At 47.3% G+C, this 20,939-nt stretch overlaps 1 protein-coding gene across 11 annotated transcripts in view; it reads left to right on the top strand.

Annotated features, from left to right (window-relative positions):
* The window catches only part of sirt2 (sirtuin 2 (silent mating type information regulation 2, homolog) 2 (S. cerevisiae)), a 116,171-nt gene that overhangs the window by 42,415 nt on the left and 52,817 nt on the right, over positions 1-20,939 (top strand). For 2 of the 11 annotated variants that reach the window (XM_069907539.1, XM_069907537.1), the window contains 2 exons: positions 7,386-7,509; positions 13,001-13,057. In XM_069907539.1, coding sequence (XP_069763640.1) covers positions 13,006-13,057 — 52 coding nt within the window. In that variant the 5' untranslated portion in view covers positions 7,386-7,509; positions 13,001-13,005. The other 9 variants (XM_069907544.1, XM_069907543.1, XM_069907548.1 and 6 more) reach the window with 7 other exon arrangements.

The raw sequence follows: 20,939 nt of genomic DNA, 5'->3' as shown, positions 1-20,939 counted from the left end.
CTCAGCAGGTCATGCAGCATCTGTGGGAGGTAAAATGTAACCAAAGTTTCAGGCCTGAACCCTTCATCAGGACTTCCACCAGCTGAGCCAGTGCCTTACAGCTGCAGAAACCTGGGTTCATCCTCAATTTTGGACACTGTGCTTTTGTCGTTTGCCCACAGCCCGCTCCACGGGCTGACACAGCAAGCGGCCGAAACATGACGGTCAGGTAGGCAGCACATGGGATGAGACGCTAGCTCCTGTAGGCCGCAGGAATAGCAGTTGAGTCGACCAATCGCTGCCAGCGGACCACAGGAGGTCCAATCCGGGCCTATGCAGCTGGGACAACCAATGAGCACCGGCCCTGCGCAAGCCACGCCCCAGTGGTGACACGGTCGGCTGCCTATAAAAGGCAGAGCAGCAGCCCAATGAAGCCAGTATCGGTGACACTCCTTTGGTGTGCAAATCTTCTTTCCACCTCGATCTATGACCATAGCGACCCCACTAAAAGACCATTGTTTTTTCACAAAGAATTACTTTACGTGGGTTTAACACTTAACTGACTTTATTTTCCTTGAGCTGCTTCAACTGACTTCTGACCCACAACACACGAGACCCCCGGCAAATGTCACTTCTGGGTTCTGCCAATGGCGCAGAGTGCATGCTGGGAAATGTAGTTCTTATTTACATGCAGTGGACTTGTTCAGTACTCTGATTTCTGGGTTGGAAAGTTGATTGACCTCTGTAAATTGCCCCTTAGTGAGTAAGTGAGTGGTAGAATTTGGAAGGGGAATAGGAGAATAAAAATAGGGTCTAATGTCAAGGGTCGGCAACTCAAAACAAAATGGCGGCACTGGCGGAGCAACTATAATGGCAGCGCTGTCGCTGGTGTGGACCCACAGAGAGGGGGGGAGCATTGACAGAGCATTCCCGCGGGGTCCATCCGCCCAGTCCGACTGCTGTCAGCTCCACACAAGCTTTCAACAGTTTGTTAATGGAGCCGACGGTGGTTTTATTTAAAAATTCTGTGACTGCGGGGTCTGGGCCCAAGATGGCAGTGCCTGTGTTCTGCAGTGACCACGAGGAGTTCCAAACTCTGGGGAAGCAGAGGCCTGGTGCAGGGCACCAGAAAACGGGGAGAAGACACCCCCTCCACCACCACCCCCCCCATTTGAGAAGGAGAAGCAGAGGAGACGGAGACAATTGAGGGATTCTGCACCTGAAGAACCCACAGGCGGTGGGCTGTTAGCAACTCAAGGTGAGGAACCCACACAGGTTGTGGGCTGCCACCAACTGTGGTTGAGGCACCCACACTGGGTTGCGGACTGCTGGAATCTAGCTTGAGACTTGGCTGAAGGGAGACCAGGTATTGGAACTGGGATGCGAGCGAGCGCCGAAGGATGCCTGATTGTGTCAGAGGTTCAGATCTAGAGCTTGGGATTGGATTGGGCTATGGGATGCTGGGCTTCATTAATAGGGGGATTGAGTTCAGGAGTAGTGAGGTCCTGTTACAACTCTACAGATCTTTGGTGAGACCACACCTGGCATAACGTGTTTAGTTCTGGTCACCTCATTATAGGAAGGATGTGGAAACTATGGAGAGGATGCAGAGGAAATCGACCAGGATGTGGCCTGGATTGGGAAACAAGTCATGAGTTAAGCTTAGCAGAGCTGCAACTTTTCTCTTTGGAGCATAAAAGGATGAGAGGACACTTGATAGAGATTATGAGAGGCATAGACAGGGTGGACAGCCAGCACCTGTTTCCCAGGGCAGGAATAGCAAAGACCAGAGGACATCTGTACAAAGTGAAGGGAGGGAAGTTTAGGGGAGACGTCGGGGGTCAGTTTTTTACACAGAGAGTTGTGGGTGCCTGGAATGCCTTGCCAAGGGTTTAGTACATTTTTTTAAGGAATACATGGGTTGGCGCAACATTGAGATCCAAAGGGCCTATATGTTCTAAAGCAACTCTTCCATTCTGTGGTAATGCCCTCACTCTATATGACATTTACGTGAAGAGTAACCAATCACCGAGGAGAGGTTTCAAAGCAACCATTTGTGAAGCAGCCAACCAAAAAAAAAGATTTATTGTGATCACTCTCGGTGATTATGATGTATCAGTGTTTTGTTGCTACAGTTCCTATGGAAGAACCTTCTGGCACCAGATGCTTGCCCCATGTTGGTCGGCCACTGCATGCTCTTTTTTCCTTTCGAGATTTGGAAGTGATATTCTGAAGTCCTGATTTTCCCATTCCAGTCGCACTTGATTGATTGGCTTCAAGTTAGTGCATGGACCTGACACGTTTTTCCACTTTGGTGTGTATCTGTGTAAGTACATATGCATGGCCCACACATCTCTGTCATCCTTCACCCCTCTTTGGTCCACTTCATTTACTGATGCCTCCCCCCTCTGGGATTCTGCTCACTTTCAGCTTGAAATGTTGATGACCTGTTTGCCTTCATGTATTCTGTCTGACCAGCTGAGTTCCTCCACAAGTTTGTTTTATGCCCTAAATTCTAACATCTGCCTTCAAACCTATTTCTATACTCCAGTATATCATCTACAAATTTTCCGTGGACACTATGGTCGTCAGCAGAATCACAGATGGCAGTGAGGAAGCGTACAGGAGGCAGATGGATCAGCTGGTTGAGAGGTGTCATCTCAGAAGTCGTTTCTTGGACCCAACACACGAATGTCATCGTGAAGAAAGCACTTCAGCGCCTCTACTTCCTCAGGAGCCTGTGGAGGTGTGATACATCATCGGAAACCCTGGTAAACCTCTACGGTGGAAAGTGCGTTGGCCGGCTGCATCATGGCCTGGTACGAGGAACCGATACCTCCGAGCGGAAAGCCCAGGACATCACAGGCAAAACCCTCCTCACCATCGAGAACATCTTCGGGGAACGCTGCCCACGGAGAGGAGCAGCAGCGATCATCAAGGATCCACCCCCACCCCGGCACGCGCTCTGTTCTCACTGCTGCCGTCAGGAAAGAGGAGTTGGTGTCACAGGACTCGTACATCTGGGTTCAGGAATACAATAAAACCCCTGATATCTGGTAAAACCCCTGATATCTGGAATTCAAGCAAAATAAATAAATTTAAAAAATGAAAATACATAAAAATTGAAATAAAAGTTTAAAATTCTCAGAAGTCACACATAAACCTTTGGTGAAGATGGAGGCAAATATTCAGTTAGCAGCGTGCCTTGGTTGAGATCTTAAATCTTTTTTTGCATCAGTATTCACTCAGGAAACTGGTGCAGAGTGGTGGGAAAAGTAGGGAAAACAAGCAGTGAGGTCATGGAACCTAAACAGATTAAAGAGGAAGAAGTGCTTGGTGTCTTAAAGCAAATAATGGTGCATAAACACCCCGGCCTGACAAGATATTCCCTCGGACCTTGAAGGATGATAGTGTAGAAATTTCAGGGGCTCTGGCAGAAATATTTAAAATGTCCTCAGCCATGGGTTTGGTGCTGGAGGATAGGAGGGTAGCTCACGTTGTTCCGTTGTTTAAAAAGGGCTCCAAAAGTAACCCTGGAAATTATAGGCCAGTGAACCTGACATCAGTAGTAGGTAAATTATTGGAAGGTGTTCTGAGAGATCGGATGGACAATGATTTGGATAGCCAGGGACTTGATTAATCTACGCACCTCACTCCTAATGAATTGCCTTTTGCTAATAAAATTGTAGAGTTCGTCGAAAGAACCAAAGACTTGTTGATCCAAACCAAGGCTTTTATTAGCAAAAGACCGGAGCTCTTCACAGGTGGCCGACCAGTCCGGAATGATCCGACCTGGCTAGGGACACAACCCTTTAAGGCCCAGACAATAGGTGTAAGCACAGTCTAGATACAATAACTATATACACTATGTACATTGGTGATAGATCTGTACTATCACAATGGTTAAGTTGTATAAGGCATTGGTGTGGCCAAATTTGGAGTTTTGGTCACCTAACTACAGGAAGGATATCAGTAAGATAGAAAGAATGCAGAGAAGATTTACTAGGATGTTTCCTGGACTTCAGGAACTGAATTACAGGGAAAGGTTAACTGGGTTAGGACTTTATTCCCTGGAGTTTAGAAGAATGAGGGGAGATTTGATAGAGATATTTAAAATTATGAGGAGTTAGACAAAGTAAATGTAGATAGGCTTTTTCCTCTGAGGGGAGGTGAGATACAAACCAGATGACGTGGGTTAAGGGTGAAAGTGAAAAGTTTAGGGGGAACCTCTTCACACAGAGAGCGGTGAGGGTGTGGAATGAGCTTCCAGCTGAAGTGGCAAATGCGGGCTCAATGTTATCATTTAAGAAGAATTTGGACAGGTACATGGATGGGAGGGGTACGGAGGGCTAGGGTGCGGGTCAGTGGGATTAGACACAGACTAGAAGGGCCGAAGGGGCCTGTTTCGGTCCTGTAGTGTTCTATGGTTCTTTGCTTGTAGCAGCAGTTTGAATAAAGTTGAGTTTGAATATAAACTCAAGATGAAGAGCTGGTTGATGCCACTTGCCATTGGGGTGACTCTTCTAAAGTGCGTCTTTATCCCTGCTTAATAAGTATTTTATAGTATATTATTAAGTATATTAACAAGGCTTTATCTGTAAACTTGGGGGGGGGGAGGAGGGAGAGTTAATTATCTATCTTTCTGGTGGCTCCGTGGAAGCGGAGGAACCTGCAGATGCAGCGACGGTTAAATGTTTTTCAATAATGTGACTGAAAATAAAGTAGAATACTTTATGGAAGTGAAGTTTGTTCAGTGGAAGTACAGTCTAGTATTTTAAACTGTTTACTCTGAAGCAGATGTATTAAGAGGCATTGTAATTATGAGTTTCAAGCATCTGGAAGAATCGCTTATCTGGCATCTTCCAATCCCTGTAGGTGCCAGATACCAGAGGTTTTAATGTAGATGCCATCCCTCAACCATCAATCTCCTGAACAACAGATTCATTCATTTAGGACTCTTACTTTGCTTATGAGTTATTACTGAATATTTATTTTTCTATATTTGCACAGGTAGTTTTTTTACGGTCTATCTTTTGTATACATTTCTTTTTTATCGAGTGCAGTTTACAATTACCAGTAATTAGAAATTTTGCCTGGCCCACAGGAAGAAGAATCTCAGGGTTGTGTGTGACGTCAATAACTGACAATAACTTTAAACTTTGTATTCTAACCATTTACAAACAGGCCTGCCTTTTCTCTCTGAAACTGCTCTGACTGTACATCCCAATCCATGGTTTTTATCAAGAAGCACAAGGGTGGTAATCTCCCCTGCTAGGTTTCCCGTCAGGTCCATCTTGCCCTGCCACCATTAAACTGAAATGGATCAAGAAGGCTAGTCACCACCTCCTTTAGGTGTCAACTGGGGGAAGACAATAAACTCCAGCCTTGCCAGTAATGTCACATCCCCTTCAACGTTCCCTCTAATTCAGTGGTTCTCAACCTTTTTCTTTCCACTCACATACCACTTTAAGTATTCCCTATGCCATAGGTGCTCTGTGATTAGTAAGGGATTGCTTAAGGTGGGAGGTGGGTGGAAAGAAAATGGTTGAAAACCACTGTTTTAATCGTACCTCATTGACTCGTTATGTGCATGGTTTCAGAACTCCAAAGGAAATGGGCCAATGACAATTTTTCTCAAGCCAAATATTTCAGTAACAATTGGGTCTAGAGCAGTGATTCTCAACCTTCCCTTCCCACTCATATCCCACTTTAAGCAATCCCTTACTGATCACGGAGTATCGATGGCATAAGGATTACTTAAAGTGGGATGTGAGTGGAAAGTAAAAGATTGAGAATCACTGGTCTAACTTTTAGTAATCAGGGTGCGCAAAAATCTTGTGTTGTGCAAATTTTTTTACCGTGACAAAAGTCTGGGTGCTCTGAATACTTGTGTAAATGTAAACTTGAAATTGTTTCAAGATCATTTTGGCCCAGCTGATCTCTCCTGGCTAATAAAACTGTATTGGCATGTTTTAATATCATACGGGTATGATTGCATTCTACGAAGCAACGCATTTAATTAAGATTTAACTTTGTCACTCCACGAAGCATTGTCTCCCAGATACCTTTTGTGCACACATTAATTCCCTTTGAGCACTGGTTGCAAACTGTGTGCGTCTCCGCACCTAACTTAGCGAGAACAGTGATACAAAAGGCATCAATCATCCCTGTACCCAAAAAGAGTAGTGGGAGAAGCCTCAATGACTACAGCCCAGTAGCACTAACTTCTTCTGTGATGAACTGGTTCGAGAGGCTGGTCATGGCCAGAATTAACACGTATCTAAGCAAAAATATGGACCCACTGCAATTCCCCTCTTGTCACAATCGCTCCACAGCAGATATAATATCACTGGCTCTCCACTCAGCTCTGGATCACCTTTTTCATAGACTACAACTTGGCCTTAAATACCATCATTCCCTCAGAGCTGGTCAAGAAGCTACAAACCCTAGGCCTCTGATTTCCACCCCGCCCCCCACTTCCTGGATCCATGACTTTCTCATGAGGTTCTCGTAAACTTCTGCAGGTGGACCACAGAGAGCATTCTGGCTGGTTGCATCACTGCCTGATACGGAGGCACCAATCCCAGGACAAGAATAAACTCCAGAGGGTTGATAACTTGGCCTGCGACATCACAGGCACCAGACTCCACTTCAGTCCTCTTGTTGATGCGGTGTCTTAAAAAAAGCCGCCTCTACCCTCAAAGACCCCCAGCACCCAGGGCATGCCCCCTTCACACTCTGCACTCAGGCCATGCCCTCTTCATTCTGCTACCATCGGGGAAAAGGTACAGGAGTCTAAAGATGAGCACTCAGTGGCACAAGGACAGCTTCTTCCCCTCAGTCTTTAGATTCCTCAATAATCAATGAACCACAGACACTGCCTTATTTTTTGAGCATTCTTATTTTTACAGTAATGTCGTAAGGTGGTTATAATATAAATGCCTGAACTAAGACGCTACCACAAAATATCAAATTTTATGACAATAAATTCTATTTCTGACATGTATGCGTGTAATAGTCAAATTTTGTGGGCCAAATTTTAGGGTAAAGTGTAAGGGGCTGACTATTACATACATGCTACATTTGACTGTGGTTAATTCCTGCATTGCTTGAGGCATCTGGAGTCGGATGGGCACCCTGCCCGGGGCAGGGTGGTAAGTCCTGTTGGGAGCCTGGATAGGTGGGTGGCCTGGGCGAGAGTCTGCAGTTGAGGTGTTGGGAGCTCTGGTGGGTGGGCGGCTGAGGCCAAAAATAGGGGGATTGACTAATCCCTGTGTATCACTGTGTATATACGGTATATTAAAAGGAAAAGGCATGAAGATGGTCTCAGATGGGGAGAGAAGCCATGCCATCAATTTTTATTAATACAGTACTATTGTTTGCAATTATCTTTTTGTTCGATGCAGCAGGCATGATCTCCATTTCAGTGATAGTTTTCGTTATTCTCCTCTTCCTTATCCGGTATATTGTCGACAAACTGAAAAGCGCCGCCCAGCCTGTCTCCGTGCACAGTATCCAACTGTACTCAAGGTAGGAAACTTTATTGAGTCCCACAAAAACCTTGTGGATTTTAGGAGGGGGGAAACCAGAGGCATACGATCCAGTAATCATCGGGGATCGGGGTGGAGAGGGTGAGCAAATTTAAATTCCTGGGAGTCATTACCTTGGAGGATCTTTCCGGACCCAACACACAAATGAAGAAAGCCCGCCAGCACCTCTACTTCCTCAGGTGGTTTGGCACGTCATCCAAATCTTTGGCCAACCTCTACAGATGTGTGGTGGAAAGTGTGCTGCATCCAGGCCCGGTATGGGGGCACCGATATCTCCGAGTGTAAAGCCTTGCAAAAGGTAGTGAACGCAGCTCAGGACATCACAGGCAAAACTCTCCCCACCATCGAGAACATCGACAGGGAATGCTGCCATTGAATCCACCCCACCCAGGACACGCTCTGTTCTCGCTGCTGCCATCAGGAAAAGAGGTGTCGGTGCCACAAAGCTCTCAGCAGTAGGTTCAGGAACAGCTGCTCCCCCTTCACCATCAGATTCCTTCCTCGATCACAAACTCAAAATCATTTACAGATTCTTACTTTGCACATTATTTATGACTGAATCTATTTTTTCTGTACTGCACAACCAGTTTGTTTGCAATTGCCTCTTGTTTTCTCTCTTATATGTGTGTATCTTTGCTGGAGTACAGCTTTTTGCGCTACCAGTAAGAAGAAATTCTGCCTAGCCTAAAGGACAAAGAATCTTAGGATTGAATGTGATCTCATCTATGTTCTTTGACTAAGAATCTGATCTTTGAACAGTTCATCAGCCAGAAGTGTCATGGTGGGGTTAGCATTGAAGGGGAAAGATTTAGAGCACGGCACCTGAGGCTCAATAAAAGACCTGTCACGTCAGTCTCTAAATTCGCCATCAAAAGAGCAGAATTGAACAGAGAGCGATCACTCTTCAGCAGTATATATTAGTGTAAAAGTCGACCCCCACCATCGGAGCTCGTGATGCCTCGACCCCAGTTGTTCACCCATTGGAGCTCCTGAAGTCTGGAACGTGGAATTAGCAGCCGGTCCCGTCTGCCCACCCACCCATCGGATCAAACAACACAAGTGTGGTACATTCTTTTTCTTTGGCTTGGCTTCGCGGACGAAGATTTATGGAGGGGGTAAAAGTCCACGTCAGCTGCAGGCTCGTTTGTGGCTGACAAGTCCGATGCGGGACAGGCAGACACGGTTGCAGCGGTTGCAGGGGAAAATCGGTTGGTTGGGGTTGGGTGTTGGGTTTTTCCTCCTTTGCCTTTTGTCAGTGTGGTACATACCGCAGTCAAAAGTAGTATCCGTGTCATAGCTGACCCCATTAATTTAACGTTAAAAAGTGGTCTAAAAATCATGAGTTTTACATGAGTATATACAGTAGTTTAACACAAGGATATTTTAAAACTTATTATCTCAGTAAATATATTTAAGACAAAGTTGGATTGATTTTTCTTGCTCCAGGCGGAAGGACCCAAGCCGGGCCTTCATAAATCGAGACAAAGGTTGCAGTCAGACTTAGGAACAGTGATTGATGAGCGGTGCTGGTGTCAGACCAGCATGACTCCAACCATCAATGCGCAGTACAGGCTGGCACAGGACAATTCTCTGCACCAGCTCTCCATGACACCGGGAAAATTGAACAGATCGAAATCAGATCAATGTTTTAGATGCGGCGTTGAGACAGGAACCCTTGTGCACACAACCTGGATGTGTACCAAGGTGAGGCCCTTCTGGGCGGAGCTAGGCCAAGCCCTAGGTAAAATCATAGGTAAAAAATTCCTGCAGGACCCTGAGTTGTTCCTGCAAGGTAACATAATGGACCTACAATGAATCTGTCCAAATTCCAAATTCAATGTGTGATGATCACGTTGGCAGTGGCCAGGAAGTGCATAGCGGTTACCTGGAAATCTGACTCCTGCCTGAGCGTTATTCACTGGAACACGGAAATGCAAAGCTGTGTTCCCCTGGAGAAAATCACTTACAACTTAAGGAAAAAATACGACACTTTCAAAAAAATTTGGCAGCCATATTTAAATTTTGTGGGTGCTCGACTATCGAGAGACCATCGTGTCTTTCCGTTCCACCTTGCCTGCTCACCCCTCCACTGCTTGGGAGGAGGGGGCATGGGGTGGGGGGGGTCCAACTCATCCTGACCAGGTAAAGTCAAGAAAATGAAACATCTTGAGCTCTGACCACCGTGCCGTGACGACCCACTAAATCCTGCCATATGTTTCATCCCTTTGTTGTGAATGTCTTTAGTGTCCTGTATAACTGTGGTTACTTATACATCCAGTGTTGAATATGGGAGTTGGGATTGAAGGGAGATAAACTCTACAGAAACTGTATAATTTGGAAAATTGCAAATTGTCAATGCTGGGCATGTTAACATTGATGCTGTTTGAGTTCAAGACTGGAAAATCATAAATAAATATTGTGTGCCGTTCTGGTCCCCAAATTACAGGAAGGATATCAATAAGGTAGAGAGGGTGCAGAAAAGATTTACTAAAATGTTGCCTGGATTGCAGTATTTAGAATACACAGAAAGATTGAGTAGACTGGGTCTTTATTCATTGGAGCATAGAAGGTTGAGGGGGGATTTGATAGAGGTATTTAAAATTATGAGGGGGATAGACAGAGTAGATTTGAATAGGCCCTTCTCCTTGAGGATAGGGGAGATTGGAACGATGAGTCATTGGTTAAGGGTTAGGGGGCAGAACTTTACAAGTAACACAAGAGGAAGCATCTTCACTCAGAGAGTGGGGGCTGAGTGGAATGCAGCAGGGTCAATTCTGTCATTTAAGAGGAGGTTGGATGAGTGCATGGATGTGAGGGGACTGGTGGGTTACGGAGTGGGAGCAGGTAGGTGGGACTAGCGGAGTTCACTTAAATTGGTGCGGACTTATTATTAGTGATAGTAACATTGCTTTGCAAGCAAGTTGCAAATGTAAACTACTGGTCTTCAGCATCTAACAGAATAGATCTGCAAATGCTAGGAAACTTACATGTTTAAAGCACTCTTGTCCATTAGTACATAGGCCAAGATGCTGAAGACCAATAGTTTCCATACTGTAATTGTTATATGGATATAAAATATTCAAAAAAGAATATCAAGTACAGTACAGGCTCTTCCAAACAAAAACTAAACCTTCCCTACCTCGTAACCCTCTATTTTGTTTTCATCCATGTTGCTGTCTAAAAGTCCAGTGTTCCAGTCTCCACCATCACGCCAGACAAGGCATTCCAGGCACCCACAACTCTCCGTGTAAAAACTTTTCTCCCTTCCCTCTGTACAGATGTCTTCTGGTGTTTGCTTCTCCCAGCCTGGGAAAAAGGGGCTGGCTGGCTCTGCCTCTTAGAATCTTGTAGACCTCTATTAAATCTCCTCTACACTCCAAAGAGAAAAGGCCCAGCTCTGCTACTCATGAGACATATTTTCCAATCCAGGCCACATCCTGGTAAATCTCCTCTGCCCCCTCTCCACAGCTTCCACATCCTTTCTATGTGGAACGAGCTGCCAGAGGAAGTGGTAGAGATGGGCACCATTACAATGTTTAAAAGATTTTGTACATGGAAAGATTGAGAGGGATATGGGTCAAACACAGGCAAATGGAACTCACTCAGGTCAGCAAAATGGCCCACAGTTTTATGGTCTCAGGAATCAGTATCCTGTCAAATGTTTAAGTGTCTCAGTGAAGCATTCTCCATTGAGTACAAACACAATGCTGGAGAAACTCAGCAGGTCAAACAGTGTCCTTTATGTAGCAAAGATAAAGATACAGAACTGACGTTAAGGGCTTGAGGCCTTCATCAAGATATGAGCAAAATGTTGGCAGGCGTCTGAAAAAAAAACGGTGGAGGGAGGAGCACAGTCCCACAGGCAGGAGGTAATAGGTGGATAAGGGAGGGAGGGCACAGCAGCAAACGGGGGGAGGGGGGGAGGGAAGATGGCTCTGCGAATGGAGAGGGGGTGGAGAGCTAGAGGAAAGAAGACAAGTTGATGTTAATGCCATTCAGTTGGACAGTGCCCTGATAGAATATGAGATGTTGCTCCTCCAATTTATGGGGTTGGCAATGCATGAGGCCACAGATAGACACGTCAGCACAGGAGTGGATGGCAGAATTAAAATAGTTGGCACTTTCATTGATCCAAACTCCAGTGTGTACAACACAATACTGTATCTACTCAGCAGGTCAAAAATGTAAATGCCCCTTTTGTTCCAGCCTCCACCGCTACCCCTGGCAAGGCATTCCAGGCACCCACAACTCCATGTAAAAAACTTACCCCTGATGTCTCCCCTAAACTTTACTCTCTTCACTTTATACAGCAAAGATAAATTTACATAACCAATGTTACATGCTTGATGAAGGGCCGAAGCCCAAAACGTTGGTTAAATATCTTTGCTATATAAAGTACACGATTTGACCTGCTGAGTTTCTCCGCACTGTGTCTCTACTTTGACCATGGTATCTGTAGATGTTCTGTTTTTGGGAGATAAATTGGGGCAGGGTTTGTTAGTGTAGGTCACATACAAACACTTTAATACAGAGCTTATTTAAAATACTGGAGCTCTGCTAATGCTAGACATGTCAGGGCCTCAGAACCTTTGCAAAAGCTTTGGAGAGTGCCCAATCCACGAATGGATTGTTGTTTACAAAAAGGCAACAGATGAAAGAGCTTGTCGGAGCCACGTTCTGTCTGGAGGAGAACTTGCTGTTCTAGGAGGATCATGTGGTTTTGCAAGCAGAGAGAGTAAAACGGGTTTTCTCTCTGTGTGAGGGAGAGACACAGAGATCAGTTCTATATGTTACAGTCAACAGCAGCAGCTGGGACTGGAAAAGGACAAACTGGCAAGCTTGTGGAAAACCCCATTTGGAAGTCGGGCTGTGAGTACTTAGTCAGCCTGGTCAAAGCCCTTGTGGTTCATGCAAGAGGAGAGGACTGGCTGTCTAATGTTTCACTTGAAATAAGTGAAACAAAAAGGAACTCTGTGTTGATCTGAAAGAAAGAGGTTATCATCTGGAGAACCCTAAGGGGCCAAGTTTCTTCAGCAAGACACTGAAGTGGCTGATCAAGAGGAATCAGTGGTGGGTGTCCTGGAACAACAAATCTCTCTCTGAAAACCGACAAGAACCTTCCTGAGCAGTAACCATTTACCTTTCAAGCACCAAAGCCTGGTGAACTTTATAAATGTTACATTCTGTGCAGAGACTAAGAATTGCCTGCAACCAGTGAACTTGGAGGAATGAGAAGTGAGATTGGACTGTGAATCAAAGAACCTTTCTGAACTGACACACACATGCACTTAGAATTAGAAGGGGGTTAAGTAAGTTAATAGAGAAAAGTTAAAATGTGATTCTGTTTTCATGTTAAAAGCAACTTTTGTTTAAGTAACCATTGGTCGTGGTGAATATCTATTGCTGCTGGGTTTTGGGGTCCTCTGGACTCGTAACAGTACAGGCCAATTTTACTCAGTCTCTTCCTACAGGTCAGATGTCACAAACTCAGAAACGACTCACTAAATCTACCGAGGAGCAGAGGGTAGGTAGGTATCATTTTGGTAAATTTATCCTTCCAATTTATCCATGGAAACAAAAAAAATGCAGATGCTGAAAATTCAAAATGGGGACTGAACCTCACCTACAACAGGGAGAAGTGTGTGTTCAGCACCACCTGCCTCGCCATCCTGGGTTGCATCGTGGAATATGGTGTCACCAGTCCTAACCCCAAATGCATGCGTCCTCGAAAGGAACTGCCCCTCCCCCATATGCTCAAGGACCTCTGCAGGTGCCTAGGGCTCTTCTCTTATTCCTCCCAGTGGGTCCCCCGCTTCTTGGACAAGGTCTGCCCACTGGCCCAGGCCACCACCTTTCCCCTCCCCGTGGAGGTGCAAGTGGCCTTCGCCCACATCAGACAGGACACGCTGCCACCCTCAATCAAGGGGGCGGATCTGTGGCCTTCTCCAGGACCCTCCACTGGGGAGCTTGTGCACTCCGCCATTGAAAAGGAGGTCCAGGCGAAAGCAGTCCGCCACTGGTGCTACTACCTGGCAGGCAGGAGGTTTACCCTTCTCACAGACCAGTGCGCAGTGGCTTTCATGTTCAGCATCACCCACAGGGACAAGATCAAAAACGACAAGATCTTGTGCTGGAGAATCAAGCTGGCCATGTTCAGCTATAACATCCAGTATAGGACAGGGGACCTCAATGACTTCCCCGATGCCCTATCCCAGACCTTCGCCAGTACGCAGTCCGAACAGCTTCAGACATTGCATGACACCCTTTGCCACCTGGGCGTCACACACCTATACCATTTCATTAAATGCTGGAACCTCCCCTTCACCGTCCAAGAAATCCAGACAATGAATGAGTCCAGCAGGGTTGTGCAGAGGCAAACCGCGCTTCTTCCACCCACCACAGGCCCACGTGGTGAAGGCCACTTGGTCCTTCGAGCGACTCAGTATCGACCAAGGGACCACTGCCTTCCACGAAGAAGAATGTCTATTTCCTCTCGGTCATAGACAAATATTCCCATTTTCCCTTCGCCATCCCTTGTCCTGACACCTCTACCACCTCTATTATCAAGGCGGTGGTGCAGATCTTCACCATGTTCAGATACCTGGCATTCATCCACAGCGACCGGGGGTCCACTTTCATGAGTGAGGAGCTGCACCAGTTCCTGATGGTGCAAGGAAATGCATCTAGTCGCATGACTAGCCACAACCCCAGGGGCAATGGGCAAGTTGAACGCGAAACTGGGGTCATCTGGAATGCAGTCCTCCTGGCTCTGAGGTCGAAAGGATGGTCCAGCAACTGTTGGTAAGAGGCCCTCCCTGAGGCGCTTCACGCCATATGGTCACTCTTCTGCACGGCTACCAATCAGACCCTTCACGAATGCCTTTTTTAATTCCCCAGGAAATCAGCGACTGGCGTCTCCCTGCCAGCATGACTGACGTCTCCGGGACTGGTGTTCCTCGGCAAACACATGAAGACCCAAAAATCCAACCCCCTGGTCAAGCAGGCGCACCTCCTCCATTCGAACCCAAACTAGGTCTATGTCAGGTACCTCAATGGACACCATCTCGACCAGGGCCTGGCACCAGCAGGGGCCCAGCCCTCTCACCCAGGGCACCTCTGGCTCATCCCCTGGGAGCCGACATCCTCTCTCTGTCTCTCCAGAGAGCCCCACTCCCCGTGGCACCACCTCACGCCTACACCCCTACTGTGCCAGACACCACCCCACCCACACTGTCGGCCACCCCAGACCCAGTCAACCCTCAGGCGGCCATACCCCTACTGACCATTGACCAGGAGCCCGTCCTGCAATGGTCCCAGAGGCACAGATGACAACCGGACTGCCTGAATTTGTAGATACTACTCAGTATTGAGAACACTGTGACCCCTACCCACCTCCCCCCCCAGCAAGGACTCATTTTAAGAAGGGGGTGAATGTGGTGATATAACCACTACACTGGCCACATACCTACTGGCCTACTGCAGGGGGCACCACTGTACCTGCAGGTAGGCAACCTGGGAGGCTGGCCCCACCTGCCTGCTGTCAATCACCGGCATGTATAAATACTCAAACTGGCGCTTTTGGGGACAATCAGAAGACAGGTGGAGGCAGCAGTGTACTGAAACTGGTGTGTACAAGTTTAAGCTAATTAAAGCCTGATGTACAGTCTGTGGACTTTGGATCGGAATGATTCACACAGCAGCGCTCACGCTTCCCTTCCCCTGTCTTCTTTCCCTCAGTTTTCCACCCCCTTCCCTTTCTATTCACGGAGCCATCCCTCCTCCCCCCCCCCCCCCCCCCCCCGGTTGCCCTCCCTCCCTTTCTCCACCGGTTCCTTACTACCTCCCGCCTTTGGGACGGTGCTCCTCCCCTTATCTTTTTGTTTGGACGCCTGCCGATATTTTTCCATCCCTCGATGAAGGGCTCAAGCCCGAAACGTCAGCGATGTATCTTTACCTTTGCTATATAAAGTGCACCGTTTGACCTGCTGAGTTTCTCCAGTGTTGCTTTTTTACTACTTTATTATTGCCTTGTCCGAAATATTACAGTGCCCTGAAATGCAGGGAATATGTATAAAGAGTGCCGTCATTTCAATATGGTCCAACCAAAATGTATGCAAATAACTTTGAATAAAATCTGGAATGCGAATTGTTAGAGTAGATCACGTACAAACACTTTAAAACAGACCTTATTTGAAATACTGGAGCTCTGCTAATGCTCGACACAGCTTTTGCAAGAGCTTTGAAGAGTGCTCAAGAGACTTCACTAATGGACTGTTGTTGACAAAGGCAACAGGTGAAAGAGCATGTCAGAGCCGCTTCTGTCTGGAAGAGAGCTTGCAAATTAAAAACCTTGGAGCGCTTAATATTTTAGTGCTTTGGAACGGATTGCAACTTTTAAAAAAATCTGATCCTGTCGGGAATTTTGTCCACTACTTATTTAGTTTTTAAATCTTGCATTCAAGAAATTGCAATTTACATGAACTTTTGCACCTTGACCCGCGCACAACCACGCGATTCCACCGGATCCCTCCCTCTCTCGAAACTGAACGCGTTGCTCAGATCCACGGGGACCGAAACGTCGCGCGGAACCTGCGTCCGCGCCCCCAGTTGTTGCGCCGGACGTCGTTCCAGGCTGGACGGGGCAGACGGACCGGAGCGCGGGCCGAGGTGAACCCGCCCAAGGTCGCGGACGGAAGGTGAAAGGCGGGATGGCGCTTTGCGAAGGGACCGCCGCTGCTGCCCGAAACCTCCCTTTATAATCATTTCATAAACCCGCCCCGTCGTCGAACGTCCGCCCGGGCTGAAAATAGGCGTGAGCGAACCTTTCCGGGGTCTGTCGTGATGGACGTGGCGATGACCAATGAGAAGCCAGAGCTGGGGAACGTGGGGAGCCAATCAGAGTCATGGAGGGATGGGTCTTTTTTTTTAAAGAGCCGGGTTTTCAAGTTGAAAGGAAACCCTAAATCTGATCCCTTGCCCTCAGCAAACATTTCCTTTCAGGCTAACACTTTTCGGCTGTTCCATTCCAGTCACCCGCTGCGGCCTCGACAGCGCGCAAACCGGGAGATCGCTTCGCCGAGGACCCCGGCGCCGTCCACCGCGACGGCCCGGGTCTCCCAGTGGCCGCCCTTTTCAGCTCTCCAGCCCATACCCCCTGCCGACGTGTCTGTCCACGGTCTCGTGCACTGCCAAGACTGAGACCACCCGCAAATTGATGGAGGAACCACCTGGATGACGTGAACCTCGACTTCTCCAGTTTCCGTTAAACGCCCCCCCCCCCCCCACGTCCTCCTCTGACTCCTCTCTTCCCTTTCCCCTCTGTCTCCTGTTACAAGACCAGAGGAGCCCAAAACCCAGCAGCAGTAGATATTCACCAAGATAAATGGTTACTTAAACAAAGGTTACTTTTAATTATCTTTAAACATGAAAATAGAATCAAACTTATCACTATTGACTTTCTTAACCTAACTAAACCCCCTTCTAATTCTAAGCACACGTGTATGTAATGTGAGTGTAAGTTCAGAAAAGGTCTTTGGTTCACAATCCAATCTCACTTCTCATTCCTCCAAGTTCACTGGATGCAGGCCATTCTTATACTGTGCACAGAATTTAACATTTATAAAGTTCACCAGGCTTTGGTGCTCGAAAGGTAAATGGTTACTGCTCAGGAAGGTTCTTGTCGGTTTTTAGAGAGAGTTGTGTTGTTCCAGGATATCCACAACTGATGTACTTCCATCAGCCACTCCAGTGTCTTGCCGAAGAAACTTGGCCCCTTTAGAGTTCTCCACATGATCGCCTTTTTCTTTCAGGTCCCCACAGAGTTCCTTTTTTTTTCTCTTATTCCAAGTGAAACATTAGACAGCCAGTCCTCTCCTCTTGCATAAACCACAAGGGCTTTGACCAGGCTGTCTTCCAAATGGGCTTTCCATAAGCTTGCCAACTTGTCCTGTTCCAGTCCCACCTGCTCTCTGCTGCCTGTAACTCTGTACCACTGATCTCTGTGTGTGTCTCAGAGAGAAAGCCTCTTTGACTCTCTGCTCGCAAAACCACATGACCCTCTCAGAACAGCAAGCTCTCTTCCAGACAGAAGCAGCTCCGAAATGCTCTTTCATCTGTTGCCTTTGTCAACAACAGTCCATTAGTAAAGTCTCTTGAGCACTCTTCAAAGCTCTTGCAAAAGCTGTGAGGCCCCGCTGTCTAGCATTAGCAGAGCTCCAGTATTTCAAATAAGATCTGTTTTAAAGTGTTTGTACGTGACCTACTCCAACAAACCTTTCCCAATTTATCTCCCAAAAACATATCTAGATACTCTGTCACACTCCTTTCACAGAGCCAAAATCAATTCTCACCTTTTCTCCTATACAATTAACACCTTTTGTTTGTTGGTCTGGAGTCCCATTCTTCTCAGGCTTTTTTGGGACGCCTGCCTGCTTTTTTGCTTATACTTTGAAGAAGGGCTCAGACCTAAAATGCCCGTGATATATCTTTACCTCCTGTGGACACTGCAAGACCGGCTGAGCACTTACTGTGTGTTTTTAACTACAGTCTCGGCGTCTGCAGACTTCCATGTTTCACACAAACAGTTTCGGCAGGTGAAGGAGTGACCTACTGATGAAGCTGAAGGTTGAAGATGCTACAGTTGGTGCTCACCTCATTCCCAAATGCAGATGGGCCAGCGGCTTTGCAGAGCACCTCTGTTTGATCCTCTTGAGTTTTAAGTCTCCTTTTCACTTTTGGTCACACTGAGACCTCTGCCTTTGGTCAAGGCTCCTTATCTCTTTGGCTTGGCTTCGCGGACGAAGATTTATGGAGGGGTAAAAAGTCCACGTCAGCTGCAGGCTCGTTTGTGGCTGACAAGTCCGATGCGGGACAGGCAGACACGGTTGCAACGGTTGCAGGGGAAAATTGGTTGGTTGGGGTTGGGTGTTGGGTTTTTCCTCCTTTGCCTTTTGTCAGTGAGGTGGGCTCTGCGGTCTTCTTCAAAGGAGGTTGCTGCCCGCCAAACTGTGAGGCGCCAAGATGCACGGTTTGAGGCGTTATCAGCCCACTGGCGGTGGTCAATGTGGCAGGCACCAAGAGATTTCTTTAGGCAGTCCTTGTACCTTTTCTTTGGTGCACCTCTGTCACGGTGGCCAGTGGAGAGCTCGCCATATAACATGATCTTGGGAAGGCGATGGTCCTCCATTCTGGAGACGTGACCCATCCAGCGCAGCTGGATCTTCAGCAGCGTGGACTCGATGCTGTCGACCTCTGCCATCTCGAGTACTTCGACGTTAGGGATGAAAGCGCTCCAATGGATGTTGAGGATGGAGCGGAGACAACGCTGGTGGAAGCGTTCTAGGAGCCGTAGATGGTGCTGGTAGAGGACCCATGATTCGGAGCCGAACAGGAGTGTGGGTATGACAACGGCTCTGTATACGCTTATCTTTGTGAGGTTTTTCAGTTGGTTGTTTTTCCAGACTCTTTTGTGTAGTCTTCCAAAGGCGCTATTTGCCTTGGCGAGTCTGTTGTCTATCTCGTTGTCGATCCTTGCATCTGATGAAATGGTGCAGCCGAGATAGGTAAACTGGTTGACCGTTTTGAGTTTTGTGTGCCCGATGGAGATGTGGGGGGGCTGGTAGTCATGGTGGGGAGCTGGCTGATGGAGGACCTCAGTTTTCTTCAGGCTGACTTCCAGGCCAAACATTTTGGCAGTTTCCGCAAAGCAGGACGTCAAGCGCTGAAGAGCTGGCTCTGAATGGGTAACTAAAGCGGCATCGTCTGCAAAGGGTAGTTCACGGACAAGGCTCCTTATATTGTCATAATAATACATTAAAATGTAACTTTTGCCTGCTGTAAGGCAGACAAAGGGTCACTATTAGTATTGCCCAGCACCCCTTCTAGTATGAGAGAAAGAGAAGCAAAAGTGAGTACGTCAGAGTTTCTGCGGATTCGTTTCCAGCGCTCTTGCAGCCGCACAGTCTCCAGTTCAATCCATTGGCCACCCGAGCTGCAGATCCAAGCCTCCGACATGATCAGCACCAGAGGGTCTTTGGGAGCCCTTCTTGCCCTCAGCCTGCTCTTGAATCCTGGGACGGATGCCTGGTTCCCATGAGCCCATCTCCAGCAGCCCATCAGGTCCCGTCCCCCCCCCGTCCCCCCCCCCGACTGTAAGTCACCCGCAGCGTGTGTGGGTCCTTCAGTGGCTGAGCCCCTCACTGGAACGCTGCCATGGTCTCCATCCTCTAGGGTCATTCCCCCATGCTTCTCAACGAGGGGTGCCCCCCCCCCCATTTCTTCTGCTCCTATTGCACCCCTGGAGCCTGCAGCCCCTTGTGGCCGCTATCTTGGGCACAGGCCTCACGGTGGCAGAATTTTACTTAAAAACACCGCCAGCTTTAACAGGCCATTTAAAGCCTGAGTAGAGCTGCTGGCAGTAGGATCGGGTGGTTGAACCTTTTGGAGCAACACTGTGTCTCCGCTCTCCACTGCCGGGTCCGCATCAGCGGCAGCTCTGTTGTTACAACAGGTCCGGCAGTGCTGCTATCAGGTATGCTGTTCAAACGATGCCCAACCTAATCTCAAGGAACAGCATCTTCTATTAATTTTTTTTTAATGTAATTACATTAAAAAAATTCGGCCTTACAAGTTTGTGCCACCCAATTTACACCCCATTAACCTACACCTCTGTCTGATTTTGAAGGGTGGGAGGAAACCAGAGACCCTGGAGAAAACCTGCGCAGACTCAGGGAGGACATACAAACTCCTTACAGCGCAGGATTCAAACCCAGGTCTGGTCCCAATTTCTGGTGCTGTAAAGGCATTGCGCTAACTGCTACGCCCACCATCCAGTGAATTTCACAATTTTAGGAAATGTCTACATCTTTTCCTTTTTCCACAAATATTTCTGTCTTCATTAGCTTCCATTTGTTTCATTTTCTTCACTGTCCCCAACGGCCAATGTTTTGAAGTAACCGTTTCCTTAATGATTTTGATTTACAAACTGTGACAGATATTCCATCTCTCTTGTTCAACTTTGCCTCTGCATGTAACCTTTCCAATTTTGACCCAAAACTTTGGCTGTGTTTTGTTCCCTGAACAGCTGGGTGCTTCTAACATATTTTGATCTAAATTTCTACATCTATTTTCATTTGCTCAAACAACAGCCACAGTTTGTATTTACGTAGCAACATCTTCCTTTCCCCTCTGCACTAACAAGGCTAAAATTGCCTTTGATAGAACACAGACCATAACAGTGTAGGTCCTTCTCCCCACGATGTGGTGCTGACTACCAACAAAACCCGTCCCTACCTCATAACCCTCTATTTTTCCTTCATCCATATGCTTGTCTTAAATGCCCCTAATATTCCAGTTTCTACCTCCACCTCTGGCAAGACATTCCAGGCACCCACAAAAACATATCCCTGATAT

This window comes from Narcine bancroftii, chromosome 13, assembly GCF_036971445.1.
Source record: "Narcine bancroftii isolate sNarBan1 chromosome 13, sNarBan1.hap1, whole genome shotgun sequence".
NCBI classification, from domain to species: Eukaryota; Metazoa; Chordata; class Chondrichthyes; order Torpediniformes; family Narcinidae; genus Narcine; species Narcine bancroftii.
The sequence above is the reverse complement of the archived record's forward strand: the minus strand, read 5'-3'. Positions and strand labels throughout refer to the sequence as shown.